Source organism: Apus apus, chromosome 4 (assembly GCF_020740795.1).
Source record: "Apus apus isolate bApuApu2 chromosome 4, bApuApu2.pri.cur, whole genome shotgun sequence".
NCBI lineage: Eukaryota > Metazoa > Chordata > Aves > Apodiformes > Apodidae > Apus > Apus apus.
In genome coordinates, this window is record NC_067285.1 from 40,654,068 (window position 1) to 40,680,295 (window position 26,228).

General features: G+C 43.3%; 2 protein-coding genes across 5 annotated transcripts in view; both read left to right on the plus strand.

The window, feature by feature from the left end:
- Window positions 1-17,298, plus strand: part of ANKRD17 (ankyrin repeat domain 17) — a 90,213-nt gene extending 72,915 nt beyond the window's left edge. For all 4 annotated transcript variants that reach the window (XM_051620149.1, XM_051620150.1, XM_051620152.1 and 1 more), the window contains 15 exons: window positions 319-532; window positions 1,100-1,275; window positions 2,102-2,264; window positions 3,044-3,139; window positions 3,830-3,946; window positions 4,779-4,950; window positions 5,727-6,174; window positions 6,414-6,569; window positions 6,805-6,954; window positions 7,448-9,096; window positions 10,980-11,177; window positions 12,184-12,432; window positions 14,317-14,492; window positions 14,811-14,975; window positions 16,705-17,298. In XM_051620149.1, the coding sequence (XP_051476109.1) occupies window positions 319-532; window positions 1,100-1,275; window positions 2,102-2,264; window positions 3,044-3,139; window positions 3,830-3,946; window positions 4,779-4,950; window positions 5,727-6,174; window positions 6,414-6,569; window positions 6,805-6,954; window positions 7,448-9,096; window positions 10,980-11,177; window positions 12,184-12,432; window positions 14,317-14,492; window positions 14,811-14,975; window positions 16,705-16,764 (4,189 nt within the window). In that variant the 3' untranslated portion in view covers window positions 16,765-17,298. The remainder of the gene's footprint in view (window positions 1-318; window positions 533-1,099; window positions 1,276-2,101; window positions 2,265-3,043; window positions 3,140-3,829; window positions 3,947-4,778; window positions 4,951-5,726; window positions 6,175-6,413; window positions 6,570-6,804; window positions 6,955-7,447; window positions 9,097-10,979; window positions 11,178-12,183; window positions 12,433-14,316; window positions 14,493-14,810; window positions 14,976-16,704) is intronic.
- Window positions 17,299-19,771: 2,473 nt separating this feature from the next.
- LOC127384412 (cytochrome c oxidase assembly protein COX18, mitochondrial) lies at window positions 19,772-25,212 on the plus strand. The gene is made up of 6 exons (XM_051618756.1): window positions 19,772-20,065; window positions 21,766-21,866; window positions 22,543-22,706; window positions 22,907-23,019; window positions 24,084-24,191; window positions 24,885-25,212. The coding sequence occupies exons 1-6, from the start codon at window positions 19,802-19,804 to the stop codon at window positions 25,056-25,058; spliced, it is 924 nt and encodes a 307-aa protein (XP_051474716.1). The 5' UTR covers window positions 19,772-19,801; the 3' UTR covers window positions 25,059-25,212.
- The last annotated feature ends 1,016 nt before the right edge of the window (window positions 25,213-26,228 follow it).

Consider the following 26,228-nt stretch of genomic DNA (forward strand, 5'->3'; position numbering starts at 1 on the left):
ATTTTTTTCACCCATTGGGAGGTAGAATATAGCTCAGCCCTGCACTGCACAAGTGAAACAAAAGGTCCAAGTAAAAGTTATGCTCCTCCTAAGAGATGTCTTTAAATCTACAGTAGTTCAAAGGTAACGTGCATAATTTCTGTCAGTAGATGCATTGGTCCTCAGCAGTGCTACTTTGGAGAACCTCTTGTAGTTGCAGTAGTTGCTGGTTTTTTGGTCTTCAAGTTCTCTGCCTTCACTAGTTCTGTTAAAGTCATTTCAGAAACGCAATTATGGTTTTATTAAAAGAGAAGTTTTGGTTTTTCTTTTTTCTTTCAGAACTGGTAGCAAATTGGGCATTTCTCCCTTAATGTTGGCAGCCATGAATGGGCACACTGCTGCTGTCAAGCTATTACTAGACATGGGCTCTGATATAAATGCCCAGATAGAGACCAACAGGAACACAGCACTGACTCTGGCTTGTTTCCAAGGGAGAACTGAAGTGGTTAGCCTGCTGCTTGACAGAAAAGCTAATGTGGAACACAGAGCTAAGGTAAGGAGCAAACAGCTGAATAAGTCTCCAAAGAGGGATGCTTGTAAGTCATCACTTGTCTCTGGTTATCTGATTTATTGCCTTCTGTGTAAATTAACTTCTTTAGTACTTCGGTTAACTGAACTGAACCACGTATTGTAAAGAAAAAATACTAGCCCTGCACTTCAGGGCTAGTTATTTTGTGCTTACACTATCCAAAAAAAGTAAGGGTTTCTGCTGAAGCCTTAATTCATCTCCAGGTGCTTACAAGCATAAGAACAGTAATCCATTGACTTAATAAAAATAGAAGGTGTTGATGTATTTGAATCCTTCTTAGCACTACACCTCAGGAGGGCCACACTGTGCGCTGTGCTGCTCAGTGAAAGCTGTTCTTGAGCCAGCTGAAGATGGGCTCAACTGCAAAATGTTGCTAAGCTGTTATAAAATGGGCCAGGTAACAACTGTAATCCCTACACCAGGGCTTAGAAATATATTGCTGGGAGTTGAAATCAATCCTGGCTGTCAAGTGAAAAACACCCGCCCTCCCACCCTGATTAATTGCTTGTTTTTCCTTCTTGCTTGTCCTAGACTGGTCTCACACCATTAATGGAAGCAGCTTCTGGTGGATATGCAGAAGTAGGCAGAGTTCTGCTGGACAAAGGTGCAGATGTAAATGCTCCTCCAGTACCTTCCTCAAGAGATACAGCTTTAACCATTGCAGCAGACAAAGGGCACTACAAATTCTGTGAGCTTCTCATTAGCAGGTATTGTATTTGCAAGTGTGCTGTTTGAAGAAAAACATCTTGAATATGGCTTTAATTAGACTAATCTCTCCAAATACACAATAATGTTTCCCAATATACATCCCAGGGAAGGAAATGGGAAAGCTTCTGTCTGTTATGACCATCACTATGTGTTCAAACAGAAGTGATCAAACAAAGTTCTCTTTGGTGTTAGAGTGCTTGCTTTTGCCTAGGTGGACTAACTCAGTTTTTCCTGTCTCACAGAATCGTGTATGTTAGAAATAAACAATTTGTTGTCAAGTTTACATATCTGGTACTCATAATCAAGACACACAGCCATTTTAGATGGCAGTGTTAAAGTCCTTAAACAACAGAAGATGCACACACAAAATGTACGTCTGAATGATTTAATTTTTTTTAGATTGATCACGATGCACATTCAGTGTAATTATGTTTCCTGGGTAGCTTTTTGCTACATCATTTTCCAAGGAGTTGCACTGGCTGTTGGCTTATACTTGAAATGTCATAAGTTGTTCTGAGTAAGCTAATGAAGAATACAGTGTATTGATGGATGGCTGTTAATGAAGTAATTAGAGAAGCTTCAGAGACAGATGACAAACAGCATGATACAGAGAATTTAAAATGTTTTTAGGCTGAGTTGAGGCCCTTGACAGCATCAGAAGAAACCAAAGTATCATTTTGGAACCTGAAGCACTCTGTGAATGCATAAGTTGGCTATTAAAAAAAATTAGTATTGAATGTTATCCTGTTGTTCTTAGGTTGCATGTGCAGTTGATGACATGAAAGCCTGGTGCAGAGTTTTGATTGACTGTGTTTGTTTTTGTAGAGGAGCTCACATTGATGTGCGCAACAAGAAGGGGAATACTCCTCTGTGGCTGGCAGCAAATGGAGGGCATCTCGATGTTGTCCAACTGCTAGTTCAAGCTGGAGCTGATGTGGATGCTGCTGATAACAGGAAAATAACTCCTCTTATGGCAGCCTTTCGAAAGGTAGAATATGCAGTTCAGCTGTGATCTTAGCAAGGATTGTCTCCATCACCCCTACACAGTTGTTAGAAAGAGAATGTAGCTGATGGAAATGACTTGTTTAAAATTATGTCAACTAACTGTAATACTTGTCATTGAATCTCCAAAATAGATATGTGTGTCACCTGTAGAATTCTAGTAGAAATTTGCTTTATGGGCACTTTACTGAGGCTAGTTCTCATGGGTCTGTTGAGAAGTGAAAAATTTCAGTGTGTTTTGTGTAGAGAGGGAGATAAGCAGTTGGACTGGGGGGAAATGGGGTTGGTTTCTAATGCAAGACAGGCTGAGCACTTGTGAAAAAAAAAAAAAAAAAAAGGTTGATCTGAGTCTAGGGATAATTGTTGTAAGGAAGGGAGTGTAGCTCCTGTGCTGCAGTATTGATATAATTGCAAATGACTGTAGGAGCCTGCAGCTGTTAAGGTGGCAGAGCTGGACACTTGCCAATTCCCAAAAGAAAAGGCAGAAAATGTGGAATTGTGGCTGGAGTAAGGGCAGCCTGACAACAGGTAGTGTGACTGCTTCCCTTTTCTTCTGTCCTGACTGTGGAGAAATACGCCTCACTGGTTTGGGAGGTGATAAAGATTTAAACAAAGTGTTGAGAGCATTGGTTGAAGGAGCGTTGGTTGAAGGAGTTGAAAGTAAATATTTTGCAGTGAGTGCTTGGACTGAAGTGCTCCCTAGCAAACCAGAGGCAGCTGGCCTGATAATAAATGACAGTGTCATCCTTGACACGTCTCTTTCAGGGTCACGTGAAGGTGGTGCGCTACCTCGTGAAAGAAGTGAACCAGTTTCCATCCGACTCGGAGTGTATGAGATACATAGCAACAATTACTGATAAGGTAAGATTGTAAGAAAGGAAAGATTTGAGAAGGAGTAGGGCTGTGATGCAGCTTTAAGAGTTGATGTTATGACTGCTCTTTAGCTCCCTGGCATACCAGATACCAGCCAAGTAATGAGTCCCTTGGGAATTCTTCAGGAAAGAAAACTGGCAAAAACTGTGAACTTGCAGCCACAGTAACTTTGTGCCTTAGCACTGTCAGGGGAGTACATAAGTGATGTTATTTATTATCCATGCTTTATTTCCAATGTTCTCCCAGTCATTTTCTCACACTGCTCTGCATGTCCCCCCGTTGAGCAGGTTTGTACTGCGTTTATGCAGTGAGATGGAGGCAGCAGAATGAACTTGTGCTTAAGAGTGTCTGTGAGCTCAAGTATGAAGATTCACAGTCCTGAAAAACAAGTTTGTGCTAGAAAGACGGTAGAAAACGTAATTGGCAGCAAAGTGGTTTCTTACAGCAGGTGAAGTGGACTGCTGGTCTTCCCTGTGGAGATTCAGTTTTGTTTTGCCTTCAGTCCAGATGAACTGTTTTGTGCTAAGAGAAACGAGAATAGCAGCTGGGACTTATAAAACATTCCTGTGCAAGTAGCACAGCAGTTGTTACATTACAGTCATAAGCTTGAGCTTGTGCACTGAAACCCCTGCAGTGTTACCTTTTCAAACAGGGGGCTGGTGTGCTTTGTCATTTTAGGAGATGCTGAAAAAGTGCCACCTGTGTATGGAATCCATTGTTCAAGCCAAAGACAGACAGGCTGCTGAAGCCAACAAAAACGCAAGCATTCTTTTAGAGGAGCTGGACTTGGAGAAGGCAAGTTGCAAGAGTTTGGAGTTGTGAATATTTATTTGATAAAATTCCAGTCTTAGGTTCCCTCAAAATTATAAGGTCAGTGAAAGTATGTATTAATGTCTAGAAGTATGTGTAATTACCATAATTGGAGTGTCTAGAGCCAAACACCTTGCTGTTCAGGTAATCTTTGAACTTTTAATTTCACTACTATTCAGAGAAATGGGATCAAGAAACTTGGATATAACTTTTTTTTCTGGAATAACATTGTACCAAAAGAAGGATTTTTGAGTATGTTTTTTTTTTGTCAAGTGCATGGTAGATGGGCATTTTCAACTCACAGTATGGATTTTAAGTCTAAACACTGTTTTGTGTCTTGAACATTTAAAAAATTTACTAATTATCTTACTACAAACCATAGCACTGTAGTAGAAATCTAATGGAAAAATGGAAGTACAGGTGTAGTGTCAAATGGGCTCACAGTTTCTATTGATGCCAGCTGAAACCATTCCAGGTTCTAATCTTTGAAAGGGCAGTGGGTGGTGTAGGAACTGTACTGCTGAGACACACAAGTTTACACAAAAGAGTCCTGGAAATATGTCTGGGAAAACTCTGATTTAAGTCTGTATGGTGTCTGTCCTCTGTTTCTGCCCTAACCTTCTGTTACCATGAGTGAACAGTCTGTTTGGAAGAAGTAAATATGTAAAAATACAAATCATAGAGAATTGAGCTTCTGTTTTGTAAATATATTGGTATAAAATGCAAGTTTAGCTTCTTAGGAAATGAGAAGCATTTGTTTTTTTATTTAAAGTGCATGGGAAACCTTGTGATACTCTTCCATGTGCTTGACTTGTAGCTAAGGGAAGAAAGCAGGAGACTGGCTTTGGCTGCCAAAAGAGAGAAAAGAAAGGAGAAAAGGAGGAAGAAAAAAGAAGAACAGAGACGAAAGCTGGAAGAAATAGAAGCAAAAAATAAAGAGAATTTTGAACTGCAAGCTGCTCAGGAGAAAGAGAAGCTAAAAGCTGAAGGTGATGAAAAATATTTTCCTTATTTTTGAAACATGGCCTTGATTTTATTCCCAGGATTAAAGAATTGCTTTTCTGTCAGAACTTAAATACAAGCTTTCTTCTGACCTGCTGAGCTTTGCTTTTGTTTACCTTTCTATTAAGCATGAGAGTGGGGATGGTGTTGGCTTGTTTTATTGTCCTCCAGTTCCAAATATTTAAAAATAGGACATTTAAAAAAAAAAAAAATCAAGCTTACAAACAGAATTATGATAATGATTAGAGGAAAAACTGTCAGTCTGCAAGTTCCAAGTATCTATCTTTGTAGTCTTATCCATCAAACCTGGCTCTTCTGTATCTTTTGGTGCAATGTTTCATGTAGTGTGCTGAGATTCGGTTTTCACAGGTTGTTCCCTCACTTGGATACACTGAAAGAAAGGGAAGACACGTGGCAGGTTTTTTTCTTCTGTTTCATATGCTTGTTTGTATCCCCTAATTGCTTGTGTCTGTCTCCATGCCCAAATTCAATTTCACATTTGTTAAATTGCTACTGCATTTGTTCCAAGACCAGAATGAAATTGTCCGTGAGTTAGCATAAACAGGTCAAGAGGCTCCACAGGGTGACATGTGCAATAGTTTTACAGATGGCCTTGCAGTTAGTGGGTCTGTGTGTTGTTTGGAGTCTTGCAAACTACTTATGAGTCATTCAATAGGACAGTTGTGATTTGGAAAACAAAACCACACAAGCTGCCTCGAGCCAGCTTAAATTAGTCCTCTTTTTTTTTTTGCTGTTCCATCAGATGATCCTGAGGTCCCAATGGAGCCTCCTAGTGCGACCACTACAACCACCATAGGCATATCTGCAACTTGGACAACTTTAGCAGGTTCCCATGGGAAGAGGAACAATACCATCACCACGACAAGCTCCAAAAGGAAAAACAGGAAAAACAAAGTAACTCCTGAGAATGTTCAGATTATATTTGATGACCAGCTCCCAATTTCCTATAGCCAACCAGAAAAAGTGAATGGTGAATCTAAGAGCAGCAGTACCAGTGAAAGTGGTGATAGTGACAACATGAGGATTTCCAGCTGTAGCGATGAAAGCAGCAATAGCAACAGCAGCCACAAAAGTGACAATCATTCTTCCACAGCTGTTACTAACACACAGAGCAACAAAAAGCAGCCATCGGTTCTTGTCACTTGCCCAAAGGATGAGAGGAAAGCAGCTACTGGCAAATCATCCATCAAGTAAGTTGAACTTCATAAGGGGTTATAGAGCAGGAAACATCTGTGCATCTGGGATTAGGGAATTGTCAGGGTGTCCTGAGATGTAAACATTTCAATTCAAGCAGCTTCTTAATACCATCATGCTTTTGGGCTGAAAGAGGAAAATGGGTTGGGGGCTGGAAAGTGGGTAAAATGCAAGTCATCCTCCCATTTCTTTTCGTGACTGCATAATGACAGTATGTAATTTCCTTCTTTTAAAGGTTGTCTGAAGTTATTAGTGAAGTGACGAGTAATTCCTTGTCTACTTGCACAAAATCTGGTCCTTCTCCCCTTTCTTCTCCAAATGGAAAGCTAACCATTGCTAGTCCTAAACGTGGTCAGAAAAGGGAAGAAGGATGGAAGGAAGTTGTGAGAAGGTAAGCAAAGCATTCCTCTAACTCCCCCCTGTTGATGTTGGCTTTCAAAATGTTTTATCTAGTGTTGCCCTCTCTGGAGTTACTGAATCAGCATCTTCTTAGCTGACCTGGTAGATTTGACAAAATTATTGCTGCATAGTTTGAGTCATTAATTATAACATTATTTTGACCAGCCTGCCCACTGCTTCATGCCCTGGAAGCATTTCCCAGTTAATATAGTTTCATTTTTCTGTAGATCCAAGAAAGTTTCCGTTCCATCGACTGTAATTTCCAGAGTCATTGGCAGAGGAGGATGTAACATCAACGCCATACGTGAGTGTACAGGAGCACACATAGACATTGACAAGCAGAAGGACAAAACTGGAGATAGAATCATAACAATAAGGTAAGTGAGCTGCTTCATTTGCTTGTTCCTGTGGGGATTTTTTTCTTTGCAGACAACTCAACTGTATAGAAAAGTGAAAAGGCTTCACCTCATTGTCCCTTGAAAGGTCACTTTGAGACGGTCAGTTGTTTGAGGCAGAGGTGGTGGATGGGGTGGGAAAACTGAGAAAACTGCCAGTTGGTACCATCACATTTGTAGAAAAACAATGCCTGGAGAGAAGATGGAGTGTAAATATCAGGATTCTGTGTTTTACCATGGCTAAATATGTAGGCATATTTAGGGAAGTGAACTTTTTTAACCATTTTGGTTATTTGGGAGATGGAGTTTTCAACTAGTTTCATAACTGTCAGCAGCAAGAGCATGCCAAACTTGGTCTTCAGTTAGAGAGTTGGCTTTTTGTCTGTTGGCGTGATGTAAGACAAGTTGGAGATTCTTCATTTTAATGTATGTAAATGCTTCAGATGCACTCTTCCTTTTCCCTTCTTGTTTATAGGGGTGGCACAGAATCGACAAGACAGGCCACGCAGTTGATAAATGCTCTGATTAAGGATCCAGATAAAGAAATTGATGAACTTATTCCAAAGAACCGTTTGAAAAGTTCAGCTGCAAACTCCAAAATAGGCTCGTCGACACCTGCCGTCACTACAGCTGCTAATAGTTCTCTCGTGGGCATCAAAGTGACCACCGTGGCTGCTTCCTCAACATCTCAGACTGCCTCCGCGCTCGCCGTGCCTGCAATTTCTTCAGCATCCACTCACAAAACCATCAAGAACCCAGTGAACAACGTGCGGCCTGGTTTCCAAGTCTCTCTTCCATTAGCATATCCTCCTCCTCAGTTTGCACACGCTTTACTGGCTGCTCAGACTTTCCAGCAAATCCGTCCGCCCCGGTTGCCCATGACACACTTTGGAGGTACTTTCCCACCAGCTCAGTCCACGTGGGGTCCGTTTCCCGTTAGGCCCTTGAGCCCCGCAAGAGCGACCAACTCACCGAAACCTCACATGGTGCCTCGCCATAACAGTCAGAACAGCAGTGGCTCTCAGGTGAATTCAGCCAGTTCTTTGACCACCAGTCCAACAGCTACAACAAGTTCAGTGGCTTCTACTGTGCCTGGTTCTTCTGCAAACGGCAGCCCGAGTTCACCTTCAGTCAGAAGACAGCTTTTTGTCACGGTCGTGAAGACGTCAAATGCCACAACGACCACGGTGACAACCACAGCAAGTAACACAAGCACAGCACCGACGAATGCCACGTATCCAATTCCTACTGCCAAAGAACACTACCCTGCATCTTCCCCCTCATCTCCTTCTCCTCCTGCGCAGCCGGCGGGGGTGTCCCGAAGCAGCCCTGCCGATTGTGCGGCAACCTCTCCCAATAAAGGTGCACCTTCGTCTGATCCAGAAGCGGGTAGTCCTCCAGCAGTGGAAACGAGCAGCTCAACCAGCAGTAGGCAATCCAGTTCTGGTACCAGCAGCTCATCTGTCCACCCTGCTCATCAGCAGCCTCCGGGAGCTCCTCCGCAAGAGGCAAGACCCCCGCTTCAGCAACCTCAGGTTCCTGCACCAGATCCTCGAGTGGTTGTGCCTCCAAATTTAGCTTCGACCAGCTCATCTGCTCCTGTGGCAGGTCCAACAAATGCCCCGATGACCTATCCCATGTCTCAGACGTCAGTGGGGTCCTCTCAGCCCTCAGCCAAGATGGAAACCCCGGCCATCAGACCTCCTGTCCACGGAACCGGTAGCGTCCATAAGAATCCAGCTCCCGTGCAAAACTCTTCTGTCGCAGTCCTCAATGTGAACCACATCAAAAGGCCCCACAGTGTTCCTTCTTCAGTGCAGCTTCCTTCTACCTTAAGTACACAAAGTGCTTCTCAGAATTCAGCCCATCCAGCAAACAAGTCAATGGGTAACAATTTCAGTGCTACTTTACCGTTCGGGCCCTTCAGCACCTTGTTTGAGAACAGCCCTACGTCTGCTCACGCCTTCTGGGGCGGTTCCGTCGTTTCATCTCAGACAACACCAGAATCGATGCTGTCAGGAAAGTCTTCATTTTTGCCAAATTCAGATTCTTTGCATCAGTCTGATACTTCCAAAGCCCCAGGTTTTAGGCCACCCTTACAGAGGCCAGCTCCAAGTCCCTCAGGTAAGACTGTGTTTTGGGTGCATACCTTAATAAAATACTTAAATAATAACTTAATCACTGCTTTGGACACGTAATGCTTCCTGCCTCAGCTTCTCTGGTCATTTATAGTAAATCACTCTCTGCCCTGCAACAAAAGGGTGCTGTAATCTATTTTATTGTTGCTTTTCTAAGAAAAGGTGAGTTTTCATCTTCCTTTTAAGTGCCACCTGTCAAATCTAATAACTATTTTGCAGCTGGTGAACTTAATACAAGTTGAGCTGAGGCATTCTTTTTGCCACTCCAGTCTACTCTTCTGTTGTAGTTCAGATAATAAAAAACTTCACTGTTTTATCCATTTCCCTACCACCAGCTAATAACCACTAATTTCTGATATCCTGCTGCTTGTCCTGAGGCTGCAGAAAAACAGCAGCATTTTTGAAGTGTTAAGATGATTTAAAAAAACGTTTTGATGTGAACTTGTAGTAAGAGGGTTGTTCTCTTAACTACTTAATTCCATCAAGAAACTTAATTTCATTGAGTTTCTGAATTTTGTAGCAAGGTGTTCAGCCCTCTGCATAGAGGCCAAGGGGTTGTCAGAGAACGTGCTCTTTAGCTTCCAGAAAGTGTACACAGTTTGTACTATCTGTGCCTGGCTTTGTAGGACCTGTGAGTTTATGTAGCTTCATTTATGAATCAAGAGATATAACAGCTCATGTTTTTGTATTTTGTGACTACCATGGTGTTGAGTAGCTTTTGAGGTGCTCTCTTTGAATTTTATCAATCTCATGTACTACTTAGCATTTTGACTTTGGCACACTCTACACTGTGTGTAACTTGAGTATGCCTATCAGTTCCTGAGTAAAAGCAGTGCTCTCAACAGGCTCCTACTGTTATCTCAGCACCTTCTCTTAGGGAAGCTTGACCTGGAGGTATCTGTAAATCAGACTGCTCCATTAGTTCAGCCTCCAAGAGCCTAAAGAATTTGACAAAAACTGGAGTTTGGATCTTGATAGTGAAATGATGGAGAGGAGGCAGGTGCTGTGCTGCTTTATTCTGCCTGATGCTGGTGAAGGGACTTTTTCCCCCTAATTTAAACGATTAATTCTTTTATCATGTGCTTTATGTGTAGGAGAATGAAGCAGGTGCCACGACAGTTGGATGAAACTTAGAATTCTAAGTTGTTACTTTTCCCCTTCTTCATTGAGGAGAGTATTAAGGGGGTAGAAATTCTTACAGTTTTTGGTACCTTGGCTAGCTGGTGCCAGTTGGTCATAATGAAATATCATTTCCTTAAGCAAGTTAAAAAGTATCCCTGGATTGGGGAAAAAAATCAAAACACTTCAGTATTGATCACACTGTATGTAGACAGCAATCTGGCAAATAAAAGTGAATTGAGAAAATCTTCAGATCTTCAGTGTTATTTCCACTGTTATTGGTACAAAATAATTTCTAAACCTAGAAAATTTAAATTCCAGGTTAATAAAATGCTCATTTCCTTTTCAGATGTCCGGTTATATCAGAGCATTTATTATATTTCCTTCAATTATTTGCATTCAAGGTACCTGCATAATAACATAAGAAGCGTTCTTGATGAGCAACCTGGGCTAGTGGGAGGTGTCCCTGGCCATGCAGGGGGATTGGAACTAGATGATCTTTGAGGTCCTTTCCAACTCAAACCATTCTGTGATTTATATGTACAGCACAACTGCCACATACTCTCCAGACTTGCAGAATATGAAGCTTAACACTCCCAGTTCTCTGGAAAAGAACACCATCACCTCCCTCCCCCCAACAATCCATCAAATGAAAGCTTGCTTTTTTTTATTTGTTATTTCCGTGATATGGGTGACCTCTTCACAGGATCCTGGAGTCCTGGGAGTCACTTGTGCCCATTTCTCTCCTAGGTATTGTCAGTATGGATTCCCCCTATGCTTCTGTAGCACCTTCTTCTACACACCTGGGTAATTTTGCCTCAAACCTTTCGGGAGGTCAGATCTACGCACCTGGGACACCTCTTGGAGGAGCACCTGCAGCTGCTAATTTTAACAGACAGCATTTTTCCCCACTTAGTTTATTGCCTCCATGTTCATCAGCATCAAATGGTGAGTTCTGGTCAGTGGGAAATCACTTGAGAACCTGTTGTACAAAAAAAATGAAGCAGCCTCAACCACTGCCTATTCTAAGTAGGCTTTTCTAGTTTTGTTCATTTTTAACGTCAGATTTTTAGTTCTATTTCAAATCTTCGTGCAGTCACAGATTTTGAGATGAAATTTTCTTGTATAAGTTCTGTGTGGTTTTTTTAGCAGCTACAGTCATGCTATTGTGGAGTTCCTTGTTCTTGCTGTAAATACCTTTGAGCTGTTAAGGGGTCTGACATCCTTTTAGGTGTCTTTACAAAGAAAAGGTTGGGTTTTGGTTTGTGAAGGGTGGCACTCCAGGTGTGATTTGTGTGAACCTTGTAATGATGTTTTACTAAAGCTTACTCACAGTGGTGATTGCTTAGGTTTTCTGATGTTCTTGAAACAGAACTGTGCAGTGTATTCTAGGAGGGCAAGTTCTGGTACCTTCTTCCATGTTTGGCCCCTGCAGTTTTGGCTATGTAGTGGAGATTTTGGGGCAGAAAACAAGCTGTTGACCACTGGCTTATTCAGGGAACAAGCTAGTTGGTTTCACTGGCAAAAGTAATGCCAAACAAAACCCACAAAATTAACAACACAGCTAATCAAGATTAAAAACCAACAAGAAAGAAGCAAACCCAAAGGAAGCCAACAACAACCTGGGTTTCTTTCAGCTTTGTGGATATAATCTTCAAATCCTCCATGGCTGATACACAGTAAAGCTTAGTTAAGTTGTGGTGTATGTCCAGTAGCTGAGCTGACAGGCCATGATAATCATTTTATGTAAGAGACTAAATGGGTGATGAATGTCACTCTGATCTGAAAGTAGAACTGTTAAAATTATCCTGAAGTGTTTGCTGTGTGGATCCTGGTGTTAGCCAAGTACCCATTTCCACTGTTTGATGTATGTCTTGACATTAAATGGCAGGTTTGTGGTGACTTGAAAAGCTCTGGCTGCCATTACTGAGTGCTCTTGTTGCTGCTCTTGCAGAATCTCCTGCTCAGTCGGTGTCTTCTGGAGTAAGAGCACCATCTCCCACCCCTTCAGCAGTGTCCTTGGGATCAGAAAAACCCAGTAATGTTTCTCAGGACAGAAAAGTTCCTGTTCCGATTGGGACTGAACGGTCTGCACGTATTAGACAAACTGGAACGTCTGCTCCATCTGTTATTGGGAGCAACTTAGCTGCTCCAGTGGGACACAGTGGGATCTGGTCCTTCGAAGGTATAGGTGGCAATCAAGGTACGTAGTGTTAAGAGGTGTCTCTGTGCTTGCAACTGATCACCATCCTGTGTTCTCCCCACTTGCCTTTGGAGCTGAAGGACAATGCAGAAGCGAGTGCCTCAAAATGTAGGATTGCTGTTTCCAAAGGAGCCGGAGCAGGGGCTTCTGTTTGCCCTCCAATCTGCTTAATTGTGTTATAACAAGGTCTCAGAAGACCTCAGGGGTTCTGAAACACCCTGCCTCTGGAGAATCTGTGAAGAACTGAAAAAACAGGAAAAATAAAACCACAGGGTTTACAGGGATATAAACTGAGTGAGGTTAATTTGATTTTTATTTCCTTCATGTGATTGAGGGGAAACAAGTGTCTCAAGATAATAGTACATATTTTCTTTCTGTTGATAAATGCACTATTTTGTTCAATAGGAGTTCATGTTGATCTTGAATTCATAGCCAAGATGGAGCTTTTTCTGTGCTGAGGATCATGCAGTTTGTGTTTTTAGCAATTGGTAGTTTTCTTCATTTCTTCCAGTCATGCCATTTGCATTTTACTAATGTGAGGCTCTTGGCTCTCCTGAAGTCACATAGAATTCAATATTTTGGAATTAATTACAAACTTAAGTTACTGACAGGACAGCTTTTCTCAGCAAACACTTCAGGAATCTTGGGTGCAGTTTATAGGAGTCTGCTCAGTTTTTTTCCTTTTCCCTTTTTTTTTTTTTTTTTTGCTGGTTGTGTTTTTGTTTGGGTTTTTTTGACTTGGGATGAGGAGAGAGAATCATGAGACTATGTTGGATGGGATCTCTGGAGGTCATGTCAGCCTCCAGCACAAAATGAGATTTGCTGTGAGGTCAGACCAGGTTGCTCAGAGCTTTATCCAGTCTGATATTGAAAACCTCCAAGGATGGAAACTGCTCAGCCTCTCTGAACAGCCTGTTCAGCTGCTTGACTGAGGAGTCCAAACAGTTTAAGGTTTACATAGACTAACTGCCCATGTTTTGTATGCGACAAGTATACTGCCCTGGGTTTTTTTTTGCCAAGTACACAATAGATAGGATGCATCCAAACTTTTTTTTTTTTAACTTCTCTAGTGTAGTAAGAGGCTATTCATCAGTAAGGCTTTAGAAACTGAGTATTTTTATTTGCATTGTCTTGGTGTAAAGGCTGCCCTTTGTCTCTGCTTTTGGAATGCTGCTGTCTTTCTACTTCATTCGATTACTGCAGCATTTTGATTTTGTGTTGAGAATGGGATTGGCTCGTGGTGAGTAGCAGGATGGCTTCAGAAATGTTTCTGTATTACTTCTCCACCCCTCCAAATATAATTTCCTTATGTTTCATTTTGAAAAATTGGCTTCTGGATGTCTGAACTGCAGTCACAATATGAAGCTGCCTCTAATGAGTTCATGTAATTAGAACATGAGCACACGTCTCCAGCTGGTCATTTTCTGGTTTTGCCTTTCAAAAGTACTTCTCTGTTTCTTTGTTAAAATAATTCATGAAAGAATGGTAATGAAGTGGAGCAAATAGCATCCGTAACACACATACCCCTTTCACAGCACCCAAACATGCAAGGAATTTAGGTTTTTGGAGGAGGAGGAGTTAGTCCAAATGCCAGCTTTGCCTTTCAAATGAAGAAAGATTGCAAAGTGATGCTTGGGTTGCATAGAACTGTTTGAAACTCCTTGCCCTGGCTTAGGGGTCCTGCCATGGAGTAACTCCATGTGCAGGTGCTCTTTCTGATGCTCCCCATCCCACGTGTGCCTGAGTTTTAATCCAGTGGATGCACAAGGCTCTGCAGGCTGAGCACGTGTCACTTTCAGAAACACAAGAGTGCAAACATTTAGGCCGGAAAAGGGCTGGTGAGGGGGTGTGATGTATAACAGTGTTGTGGTTCTGTGTTGTCAGATAAAGTGGACTGGTGCCACAGTGGAATGGGAAGCCACATGATCCACAGGCCCATGTCTGATCCAGGGGTGTTCTCACACCAAGCCATGGAGAGAGACAGCACGGGAATTGTAACGCCTTCCGGTACATTCCATCAGCCTGTTCCTGCAGGATACATGGACTTCCCAAAAGTTGGGGTAAGGGCCTTCTTGGACTCAATACGTGTGGGAGGCAGTGCTTGATTTCCACGTCGTCGCGCGCGGCAGGTGAACAGCACTGAGGCATCGCGTGCTGGAGCTAGAACTGACTAGCCCTGACAGCACTAACTAGAAGTAACTTGTCTGTGAGATAATAAATACATGCACAGAAAGGTTTTATTGAAGTTCAGGCATTTCATTACTGCTTTAAGATAGAGAATTTCTTTAACACGAATCCCCTTTTGTTGTTCTGTAGGTGCAATAGTAGCACTGTTCATGAATGCACGCTGATTCTTGGGTTTTTTTCCTCCCTCTAAGGGTATGCCTTTCTCTGTGTATGGGAATGCAATGATTCCTCCCGTAGCCCCCATCACAGATGGTACTGGAGGGCCTATATTTAATGGGCCTCATGCTGCTGACCCATCTTGGAACTCGCTGATAAAGATGGTTTCAAATTCCACAGAAAACAACGGGCCTCAGACGGTAATCTTTCCATTTCTGTATTTGCTATTTTGTTTTAACTTTAACAGTCTGGTGAACATCCTAGCTGTTAGAAAGCATTCAAGTAGTGTAGTGTCTCTTCTTTTTTGCTAGTGTCTAAGGAGCTGATACAGCCCCCCCCCTACTCAATATAGCACTCAGTGTTGTACCTGCCTACTGACAACTTCTAAACATTGGCCATAGCTCCAAAATTAAGCCTGAGTTGTCCCAAGAAAAAAGTCAACCTCACTAAGTTAATGCAGCTCACAGGAGTGTGCTGCTGTTACTTGTGTGAACATACTTGTGCTTGAGAACTGGGAAGCTTGCTGCCAGATGAGCTTAGAGAAGCTGCCTATTCAGTCGAAGTAGACACCTGGTTAATTACTGCAGATCAGCTTTTTTGATTATGTGCTCTAGGCAAGTGTGGATAGAAAAGCGTGTTTTACTCAACATGATCATGATTTCTGTCTGTGCTGTTCTGCATTTGGGAAAACACCATCAACTTGCTTCTGTCAGAAAAGCCCTTCTTTTGCTGTCATATAAGCTTTCCCTTCCCCAAAAAAGACAGACAGTGTTAGGTCTAGAGGATTGTGGCTGGGCTCTGAAGGGGGTGAAGTCTTCACTGTGTTAGGAGATCATGTAGGAAGAGAGTAGGTAGCTTGTCTGTCTGCTTCTCTGTTCCTGCCTGGGTTATAGGCTTGTCCACTAAATATAATTTAGATATAGGGATTATGTTCTCCTAAGCCTTTTGTTCTTCCTCAGCCAGCAACTAATATTATAATGGATCAGCAGTAGCTCTCCCTGTGTTTATTTTTAGTTATACAGGGAGCTCTGTTATAGTGTTACTAAACGAAGATATTTCTGGACCTAATTTTCTTGGGAGTGACCCAAGGTGGAAGCAGCAGCTCCCAGCTCTGGCAGACCTTAGGTATGCCAAGGAAGAGGTCTGTTATTTGGCCACGGTTCCATGTATTGCTCAGAAATGGCTCATGACCATTACAAGGTGACTTCTGACTTAGTGAGAAAACTTTGTCCCCCATAGAAGGCTTTGCTTTGTTACAATTGGGTTTCCACAGAGCTGAGGGTGTGGGTATGCACTGGGCTGTGACAGTAATTCAAGGTGCCGATCATGTTTTTGATTGTCTGAACTTGGTAAGGTAAAGAGGAAAGAGAGTCACTTGCTCTGCAAGCTGGAGGTCTTCAGGCACTCTCCTTGCAAATCATTTGGCATATATACAGAGTACTGTTAACTCTCCTTGGCAGCAAACCTGGCATATGTAGAGGGAGTCCTTACTTCCCTGGGTCTGAAGAGACACCTTTTTCCAGTGGAACAGTAGTATGCTGATTAGATCATTGTTGCTAGGATGGAGGAACTAGTGGGCATAAATAGCAGTGATTGCTATCTTTGATTTTGCTGCGAAGGAAAGCAGTCGGGCTGGGTGAAAGTGGGGGTTTGCTCTAGTTAGAAAGGAGGAGGAATATGGACCCTCTGGCCAGGGTGAAAAAGTACAGGAAGAAAGATTAAAACCCCATTTCTATCTTTTCTCACCTGAGTAACAGCAGGATAAAACAAGTGCTGAAAGGAGCTCAGTTTGCTGCATTGCTGTGTTGTCTGAGGTTGGGCTTTTCCTTGGGGGAAAAAAAAAAAAAAAAAAAGCCCTAAGCACTGCATTGTTATTTTGACTTCTGAACTGTTTTGAAACGTGGTGTAAAATGAATCTTCCTCTTTCAGGTGTGGACTGGAACTTGGACACCTCACATGAACAGCGTGCATATGAACCAACTTGGCTGAGTGGGATCAACTTGCTAGCCTTGAGATTCCTTTTTTTGCAGAGGAAAACACAAATGGCAGAAACAGTTTATGTGCTCCCAGATCATTCTACTGATGTGCTTGACTGAAGTGTGTAGGCTTTTTGCAGAAGAACTTACTAACTGACCTTTTTCTGTGAACATTGTGACCGCCCATTCCCCACCATCATACGTTTCAACTTAGTTAGCCTTTATTCTTTCCTTTCCTTTTATTTTTATTTTTTTTTTGACATAACTTTCTGTTGAAGCTGTTCTTTGGCTGGTTGGTTTTAGTACTGTAAACTGCTTCTGAGCAAACACAGAAATTTAGCAAAATTATGTAAACTTGATCCTGAAGTTTTAGAATGGCAAATAAATGTACAATTGTTTACATAACAAATGGCTAAGCAGAAAGTAAATTTCAATATGTCAGTATAGAGGCTCTACTTTATGTAGACTTAAATTAATGTGAGATATGTACCTTCATATTCAGAAATCTGGATGTTTCCTTCATACATTAAACTATTAATAAGCATAACTTTTCTACTTGTGTAATTTAAGTACACTATAAAAACAACAACAACAAAACAAAACAACCAAAACAACAACTGGGCATTATCAGAGGGCTTTGTCCAAATGTGTGTTGGATGCCTTTGAGAAGGTGTACATCAGTTACCACCAGATAGTAAGAGCTTCCATTTTCCTTCTGTGAAAGGCTTTTCAGCAAAAAGCATCTGAGAAAACAGCCTTTTTGGCACATTCAGCGTCATCTCCACGCTGAACTCCCGTTTCCCCAGTAAACTGGGTAAAATGTATCATGCTGCAGCATCTGTTAAGAAGTATTCTTAAGAGTTGGGTTGATCCAGCAAGGTCTGTTGTGTTCAGAGCTTCTGTTCCTCTGGTTCCTTCCCTGGCCTGCAAAAGTCATGTCAGAACATAAATCCTCAGCGTGTCTTAGTTCAAGAATGAAACTCAACTTGCAGCTTTAGCAGAGCTTCCCCAGTGAACACCAGCTCCAAAGGTAGGCTGAGCTCAGAATAAGAGGCTTTGTTCTATGGTGTCTTGCTTCCAGCTGGGTCACTGCCTCATGAAAGCTTATTTGGAAAAGTCCAAGTGAGCATTTCCTTACAAACAGGAGCTGTGGCCTTCTGCACTTGAGTTGGGTTGGAGTAAACAGCAGTACGTGGATGCAAAGTCTCAGAGGTCCTGTGAGGCAGGGCTCAGTCAGCTGGGACACACAGCTCTGGTCAGGATGCCCTACAGTTTGTGTATGTGGGGTTTAAAGTAGATCTCCAAGTCCAATCTATTTTTGTGCAGGGCCAGCATCATGTGTTGCTGGTTATTCTGCACGGAGGGAGGCTGAAGGAAAGGGTGTTTTTTCCTTGCCCTGTCACTTGGAGTCAACCTTTCTGTTGTAAGTTAATATCCAGAGAGAGAAAACCTGGGGAGGAAATATCCTGGATGAGCTAAGGCTGGAATTTAAGTAGTGCTATTTAGTACCTATTACGGTACTCGTTTGAAAGCCAGAAGAAAAAAAAATCACTTTTTTGTGTCCAAAGAAACCTACTGCCTTTTAAAAGTGTTAATGCTGAGGTGTCAAGATGGTCTGTGCATACCAGTGTCCATTTATGTGCCCTTAGGTGATGCTCTGAATAAAAGTTAGCTCCTTTTTCCAGCTATCTGATCACCTGAAACATGTTGTGTAAAGAGCTTGTTATAGCAAACTGGGTACCAAACTGAAGAACCGCTAAGAAACGTTATTAAAACTCCATTTCAGCACCTTACTGTGAGTGGGAAATAATGTCCTTCTAGTCTCGTTGATGCCCCTTTAGCCCTCTAGCATTTTTTGCTGAATGCTTCAGTCCTACATAGGATTATTTTTGCATTCTTGTTCCAAAATAATCCTGCTGAGAAATACTGCTTAATATTTATTACAATCATGAATTCCGTGGGTCAAAAGAGATTTCTTACCTGTACCTTGTGGACTAGAAAAATCTGCTGCCTGGAATCCTGGGGGGTTTTTTTGGAAGTCTGTACCAGGAACGTTTTTTATTATTTTTTCTTTCTTTCTTTCTCCGTTACATTTTTTTTAAAAATTCTTCAACTGTAATGGTTTTTGTTTGACCAATAAAAAAAAAGGACCATCACTCTTCAGGGGCCTGGGAGGTTCTTTTTTTTATTTAGGACAGAGGAACAAAGCTACGGTGAGAGGTGGGTGCGCTGTGCTCAGGGTCGCTGGGTGAAGCTGCCTGAGCCACGTGAGAAACGTCTGTCGTGCCAGCGAACAGGCCCACACGGATCCCTCAGCCAAGCACAGGGTATTTACATTCCTGCAAGAGTGGGTGACCTAAACAAGCAGGCACACCCATAGCAAAGTGAATAACGGTTTATATTCCCTATTCCCAAAGTTCCCTCCCCTCTTTCCCCACGGGCTGGGCACTCCAGGGTTTACAGCCCATCCTAGAAGTTTCCCACCCCTGTTGACACATCCCATTCCAGCAGGTGCTTTTTACCTTTTAAGGTCTAATTCTGACCTTCCTTGCCCCCTTGGCTGCCTTCCCAATCACCACAACGCTCTGCACCCACTGGTGCCATCCTTCCCCGAGGAGCAGGACAGAAGTGGCTTCGTTGGGTCTGATCTTGGCCATCAATCCTGCTCCGTGTTGGGATCCCCCAGATGGAGCCCAGTGAAGTCCCTCGGTTTCTTGGCCCATAAACCACTCCGGGTGTCATTGGAACGTGCAGAGATCTCACTTCTCTCAAACAAACTGTATGTTCCTAACACTAGGGTGTGTGTATATATATATATATGAATGAACCAAACCGGACGCTACGTTTCTAACGCTGGAATGTCAAGCAACGCTCCGTTTCACTTCGCGCAGGGGTCACCCCAGGGGGCTCTCCCCGAGACAAGCAGCCCCCGCCCCCCCAGCCCCGCCGCTCCCCGCCCGGCCGTGATGAACCGCGGCTGCGCGGGCGGCGGCCCCGCCCCTCTTGCCCTCGCCCCGGCGGGCGGCGCATGCGCGGGGCGGGCGCGGGGCATGTGGCGCTGGGCGCGGGGCTGCGGGGCGGCCGCTCCTCCCGCCCGGCTGGCGGCGGCGGCCTTGGCGGGGAGCGGCGGCCCCGCCGCTTGGTACGAGCGGCTGGCGCAGGCGGCGCCGGTCCGCTGGGCGGAGGACGGGCTGGCGGCCCTGCAGGAGGCCGCTGGGCTGCCGTGGTGGGCCGCCATCGTCTGCGGCGCCGCCCTGCTGCGCACCGCCGTCACCCTGCCGCTGGCCGCCCGGCAGGGCCGCCTCCTGGCCGCGGTGGGTCTCTGGAGGGGGACGGGGCGGCCGGAGGGCGCTGTGGGGAGAGGGGGTGGGGGCTTTGCGGCGGTGCCTGCCGTGCCGTGCGGGGGAAAGGGGCGGGGTGGCCTTCGCTGGGGCCTTGCGGCACAGCGTGTGGCGGCCGCGGGGCTCCTGGAGCCGCTCCCCGGTGAGGACAGGCCGGGAGAGCTGGGGTGTTCAGCCTGGAGAAGAGAAGGCTCCAGGGAGACCTTAGAGCACCTTCCAGGGCCTGAAGGGGCTCCAGGAAAGCTGGGGAGGGGCTTGGGACAAGGGCAGGGAGGGAGAGGACAAGGGGGAAGGGATTAAAACTGGAAGAGGGGAGATTGAGGTGAGACATGAGGAGGAAATTCTTCCCTGTGAGGGTGGTGAGAGCCTGACCCAGGTTGCCCAGGGAAGCTGTGGCTGCCCCATCCCTGGCAGTGTTGAAGGGCAGGTTGGATGGGGCTTGGAGCAACCTGGTCTGGTGGGAGGTGTCCCTGCCCATGCAGGGGGGTTGGAACTAGGTGATCTTGAAGCTCCCTTCCAACTCCAAACATTCTGTGATTCCCCTTCACCAGGGCTGCTGCGTGTTGGAGGAGCAAACAGCAGTTCATGGGAGGCTTTTCTGCAGGTGCAGACCCACGTTAGGTCTTTCTTGGGCACGTGAAGTCTAAATAAAACAAATGAGGAATGTGCTTCCTTACGTATAAATACATGGATATGGAGTTGTTCTAGTGTGAGGGGCAACTGGTGTGTCTACAAGGTGCTTCCTGTCCTTTGCTGTCTTAACTTGGCTGCTCCAATAAAAGTTCAGCTAGCCTTCAGTAGTTTCTAAGTACCTGTTTTTCTTCAAAAGCAAGGCAAACAGCTGAAGTTACTAAAGAGGTTCTGTGCTGTGCCTGCAGCAGTGAAGGAGCCTTTACAGTCCTGCAGTCTGAAGTGGGGTGTTTGTCCTTCTCTGTGCTGTTTCTTCACTAAGGGGGACTTCAGGCTGGTGCTTCACAGCTGCCAGGACTTGGGTCTGATTTGGAATCAGTTGGATTTTTTTTCTTCACCTGGGTGAGGGTCAGACTGGTCAGCACAGGTGTGTTTTTTGGACTAGGTTCTTCAGTGACCATGACTCAGTATTACTGCAGATTTTAATTAATTTGCAGTTTAATTTGCATAATTTAAATATTTTATCGTAGCATGTTTGGGGCAGGGGTTTTTGGCTTTGTTTTGGTTTTTGCAGTGATATTAGTTCATTTTTACTTTTCATTTGATTGCAAAAGTGAATATTGTATTAATGCTCTTGCAAGGTGGGATCTGTTTTTAACTCCTCAGTATAAGTGACTTCAGGGACTGTGGTGTGTCCTGCTGGGCTTTAAATCTTTTTTGAGGTGGCATTAAAGTTGTGGGTTGTTTTGTTTTAAGTAAAGTAGCCTGTCACAGTTGCTGAATGAAGACAAAAAGATGCTTATTAACAAGAAAATGTAAAATCAGATTGTGTATTTATTTAATTTATTAGCATGACAGTATCTTTCACTGTTACTGTAAATACTTCTTACTAGTGTCCTCACACAGCTACTTTGTGTAAAGATGTTAAGGGGAGTGTGCCTTGTCCTTCTCAGCCATTTTTAATGTCTGTACAGGATCAGGTGGGGAGATGAAGTGGATGTTACGTGTAACTGTGCATAAACATTTTCCTTTTCTTTAGCTAGTTAGAAAACTTGCAGCCTGAGATTAAAAAAGCAGCTGAGCGTCTTCGCTATGAAGTGTCTGTTCGTGGAAAGCAAGTGGGCTGGTCTGAAAAGGTGGCCAGGTAAGATGGCTGTTGTAAGTGCTTTACACATCCATTCTTGGAATGGCGAGTCTAACAAACAGCAGTCTTAGAGCAAGGTTCTGCCCTTTCCCAAAGCTTAGATTTTCTTATCACTTCCATGATTCCTTTGTATTGATTATATTGCCCTTCAGAATGTATCACTTTCAAAGCTCTGAACTTGTGATAGGTTTATGATTACAGGGCCAAATCCAGGTGTGGTTTTGTTGTCTGCTTGTGGCTGAGGTTTCCTCAGCTGTTATTGTCCCTAAGTATTGCAGGGACTTGAGGCTTGAGTGCTTGTGTTCCCACTGATTTGTTAGTGTAGGACTGCACCCTGTTCAGCAGTGTATGTAAACTGGGATACTGAGGGTCGTGGAACAGGCTGATTGCCTCTGTATTGAGGAAGTTGCAGCCTAATTCAGGAAAAAAGGCATCACAGAGTTAAAACATCAGACAAGTAGCAGCCAAAGACAAGGGGAAATTTTGCTGTGGAATGGTGCTTATTGCCACAGGTCTAAAAACTGGGAGGGAAAGGATTGGCAAAAGAGAGGTGTGTTTAGAGAGGAAAGATCTTCGTGTTTTCCAATTTGCCGTGCGCAGCCTCTAGAAGTACTATTTCATCATCTGAGAAGTACTCAGGAATTCTGAGAGGTTGCTTTGCTTCTCTTTCCCAAAGTTTTCACTTCAAGAAAAACCTACGGAGGATTATCACGGAGCTGTACATCCGGGACAACTGCCATCCCTTCAAAGCCACTCTCCTGGTGTGGGTACAGATTCCCATGTGGGTTTGCGTGTCCCTCGCTTTGCGCAACTGCAGCGTTGGTGCCACCTGCTCAGGAGGTAATTCATCTGAACTGACACCCTCTCAGCTGTCAGTTTTCCTTCAGTTGCCAAAGATTTCTGCTTTAGTAGCCTTGATCCTACAGATCCAGTGTGCCTAGAAACTAGGATCACTTGATTGTCACACCCAGTGCGGTTCTGGATAACTTGAGGTAGTAATTCCTACTTAACTCCCTGTTTTCTTTGACCTGTTTGTGTAGTTCAAGAGCAGTTTTCAGCAGGAGGAGCGTTGTGGTTTACAGACCTCACGGCACCAGATTCTACCTGGATTTTGCCAGTTTTGCTTGGGCTGGTGAATTTGCTGATCGTGGAGGTATGTTGGTGGGATAAATAACACAGTTGCAAAAAAAGGCTAATACTTTTTATAGAACTGTGAGATAATCTTACCCAGTTATAAAACATGGTAGCATAACGGTAGCTTCAGATGATTACTGCTTTAAATGCAGAGCTTAAAAATAACTTAATTGTTTTTTGCATTTTAATGTATGAGTGTCTTGTTTAGAGATACAGATTCTGGTGTGACGTGTTTCAGGTACTTTATTTGCTCTGCTTGAGCCTCAGTAAAATTTAGTCTTGACACTGAATTTTTCTTTGTTCTAACAAGCTTCCTGGGTGTTAAGCATCCAAAAGCACATGTGGGGTTTTTATGTTTGATTTCCCCCCACTAATTTGTTACTGCCTTGTGGTCAAAACTAAAAATATTATGTGGTCTTAATAAATTGAAAATCCAGATTGCTGGGAAGATTAATCAGCATAAACAGAAACAAAGAGAAAAAAAAGTCTTGTTTCTCTTTTTGAGGGGTTATTTAATGGAGGTGTTTTTCTTTTTGACTTTTCTGTTAGGTGTTCTCATTAAACTCTGACCTGGGTTTGACTCTTACTCCAGTTCCTTCTATGTCATGTGGACTGAGACTGTCTTAGAGGAAAACAGTCCAGTGTGTGACTGTAGACCTGATTCTGCTTTTGTTCACTTCTCTGTCAACCATTTTGGGTCGGTTTTCTGTTGGCAGCCTATCCTTGAAGGACTGGCTTCAGGCTGAAGCACTGAGACTTCTGGGTGTGCAAAAGTGACTGTGTAGTTGTATCACATTGCAGTGATGGTCAGGTACTCTGCCAAGCTGGTAGAGTATTTTGTACAAAGGACTGAGCACATAAAACATCAAACAAGTCAAAGGAAAGATTGTAGCAGTGTGTTAATTGAAACAGTTATTTGAAATTTCAGTTAACAAAGTTAATTGAAACATTACTTCACACAGGCAAAGTGAAGTCATGGGTGAACAGGAGTGCTGGGTTACAGGAAACCCCACAGTTGCCTTTGTTTCTCATTTTAGTTGTTTCAAAAAGAACTTGTTTATAACTGGGTTTCTCCCCTTTCAGATCTTTGATTCGCAAAAAAAGGAAGTTTCCAGGTTCCAGAAGCTTGCCACGAATTTCTTTCGAGTGGTGTCTGTGGTCATGATCCCTGTTGCAGCAACAGTCCCCTCTGTAAGTATGTGTGACCCTGGGATCTTCCTGCTGCCTAAAGAACAGCCACATACCTGGTATTTCATAGACCATGCACTCTATTCCAGTGTGCCATCAAACAAATAAGGGGCTTTCTCTATGTATATATTTAAATTCTTAACCCATTTGGAATATTGTTGTCTAAGAGGGAAGAATCTGCAAACTTACTCTTTTCAAACATCATTTTTGGGGCTTGGAAGGACGTTCAGAGCAGGATAGCATCTTTCTGTCAGCTCAAAACTGAAAGTTTCAAATAGGGACATAAAAAGAAAGATTTGCTCAGTGTTTGCTAACTGTAAAAGGAAAGCAGTGTAGTTGTTAGGTAGGGAAATCTTCCAGTGTCTTCTTAAAACACTCCTCATTTTTACCTCATGTACTACTTCTGAATATTTTTGCCATGGTTAATACAGTCTGAAATGCAGAAGTTTCAGCAAGTTTATTAATTAATTTCTGAGCTGTTGTCAAACTTCAGCGTAAGTGACTTTTTTTCCTCAGATGAGTTGAGAAAGAGTGAAAAATACCTTTGAAATAGAAGCCGTTGTTGTTATTGAGGGAAGCGGTTTTAGATGAGTTACTTTTTTGGGTATGCTGGGAAGTAATGAGTGGTTGTGGCCGAAAACTGTCACGTTGTGGTTGCACCTAGAGGGGCTGAGCTCAGTCCGTGTCTCGTTGCAGTCCATGGCCTTGTACTGGCTGGCCTCCAGCTCCGTGGGCCTCGGGCACAACCTGCTGCTGCGTTCCCCAGCCTTTCGGCGGCTCTGTTTGATACCGAGGACCAAATCCGACTCGGATACTCCTTACAGGGATATTGTGTCTGCCTTGACCACCAGATACAGCTTTAAGAAATGATGTGGTTTCAGCTGTCGGAGGAACTGTCCCACAGGTGTTGCATGGGTGATGAAGTAATGGTGGCTTATTGAGATGTGCTTATTTACTGTAAAATGCTGCAGCTGGAATGATATCTGTTTTCCAAATAAAGTATTGAGTATCTGACTGTAACAAATGATTGTTCAACACAAATGTATATTTATTGGGAAATTTCATTTCAAGGGTGGTTGTTTTGCAGTTAAAATAGTCCAGTAATAGAGGTTTGCCTCCTGAACTACTGTAAGGAATTACAGAGATGAGTATTAAATAAAGCTGTGACTCATGGAGGCTGCCTTCTTGGAGTGAAGCTGACCTGACCTACAGGCCAGCAACCTAGTTTTGTGATGAGGCTCAATGTGCTGATGCTGTGGTTATTGGTTTATTTAATTGAGGCAGTGGTGCAGATTGATACGTAATTTGGTATAGTTGATCCATGTCCAGATAGTTCATGTGGGGATCCTCAGAGCAGTTCTGACAGCTGATTTCCTGTCACTGCATAGTAAGCTGGGTCATCGTTAAGTCTCTTGTGCATTAGATTTAGAGTTCAGAGGACAAGATTCTTGTGTTGTTTCTGGGGATCACCTGTTGAATGACTGTTTCTTCCTGATCTCTTTTTCCATAAATAAAGTAGCAACTGCTTATTGTAAATTAAATTAAAATGAGGCAAGTAGCACCTTGAAAAAGAATGAATGATGGTAAGAAACAAAATACTCACCTGTCTATAAAATATATTTTCTAATGCAAGTCCTAAATTACGTTATGCCTTAAAGGACCTTAAAGGATATTTTTTCATGTAAACAGTGTGATTACATGTAAGCACTTCCTGTCAGGTTCAGATTTGCATCTCTTCTTTCTTGGTGTACACTGTAAGCCAGCAGACACACATTGTGGCACTGCACCCTGATGGGCCTTTGCATAGAAGCCTGTGCATGTTGGGTCCCATAATAAGTTGTCTGTTTTCTTAGAGAGGCAGAAATCAGGGTAGAGGGCAAAGCATTGCTTGTTTTCTTTGCTCTCAGATGGCTGTCATAGTGCAGAGTCAGGATGATTCATGTTCTGACAGTTAGTTAGTGCTCTTTGATCATAGGAAGTGCTTTTAAAAATAACAGTTTTTTTCATCCTTAGTAAAAACTGTTTTATCACTGGAAAGAG

Excerpts from the sequence above, each read along its gene's own strand:
- LOC127384412 (XM_051618756.1), top strand. The coding sequence starts at position 19,802 with ATGTGGCGCTGGGCGCGGGGCTGCGGGGCGGCCGCTCCTCCCGCCCGG. Across the intron at positions 20,066-21,765 it reads AGGGCCGCCTCCTGGCCGCG|TTAGAAAACTTGCAGCCTGA; the intron begins GTGGGTCTCTGG and ends TTCTTTAGCTAG. Across the intron at positions 23,020-24,083 it reads TGAATTTGCTGATCGTGGAG|ATCTTTGATTCGCAAAAAAA; the intron begins GTATGTTGGTGG and ends CTCCCCTTTCAG.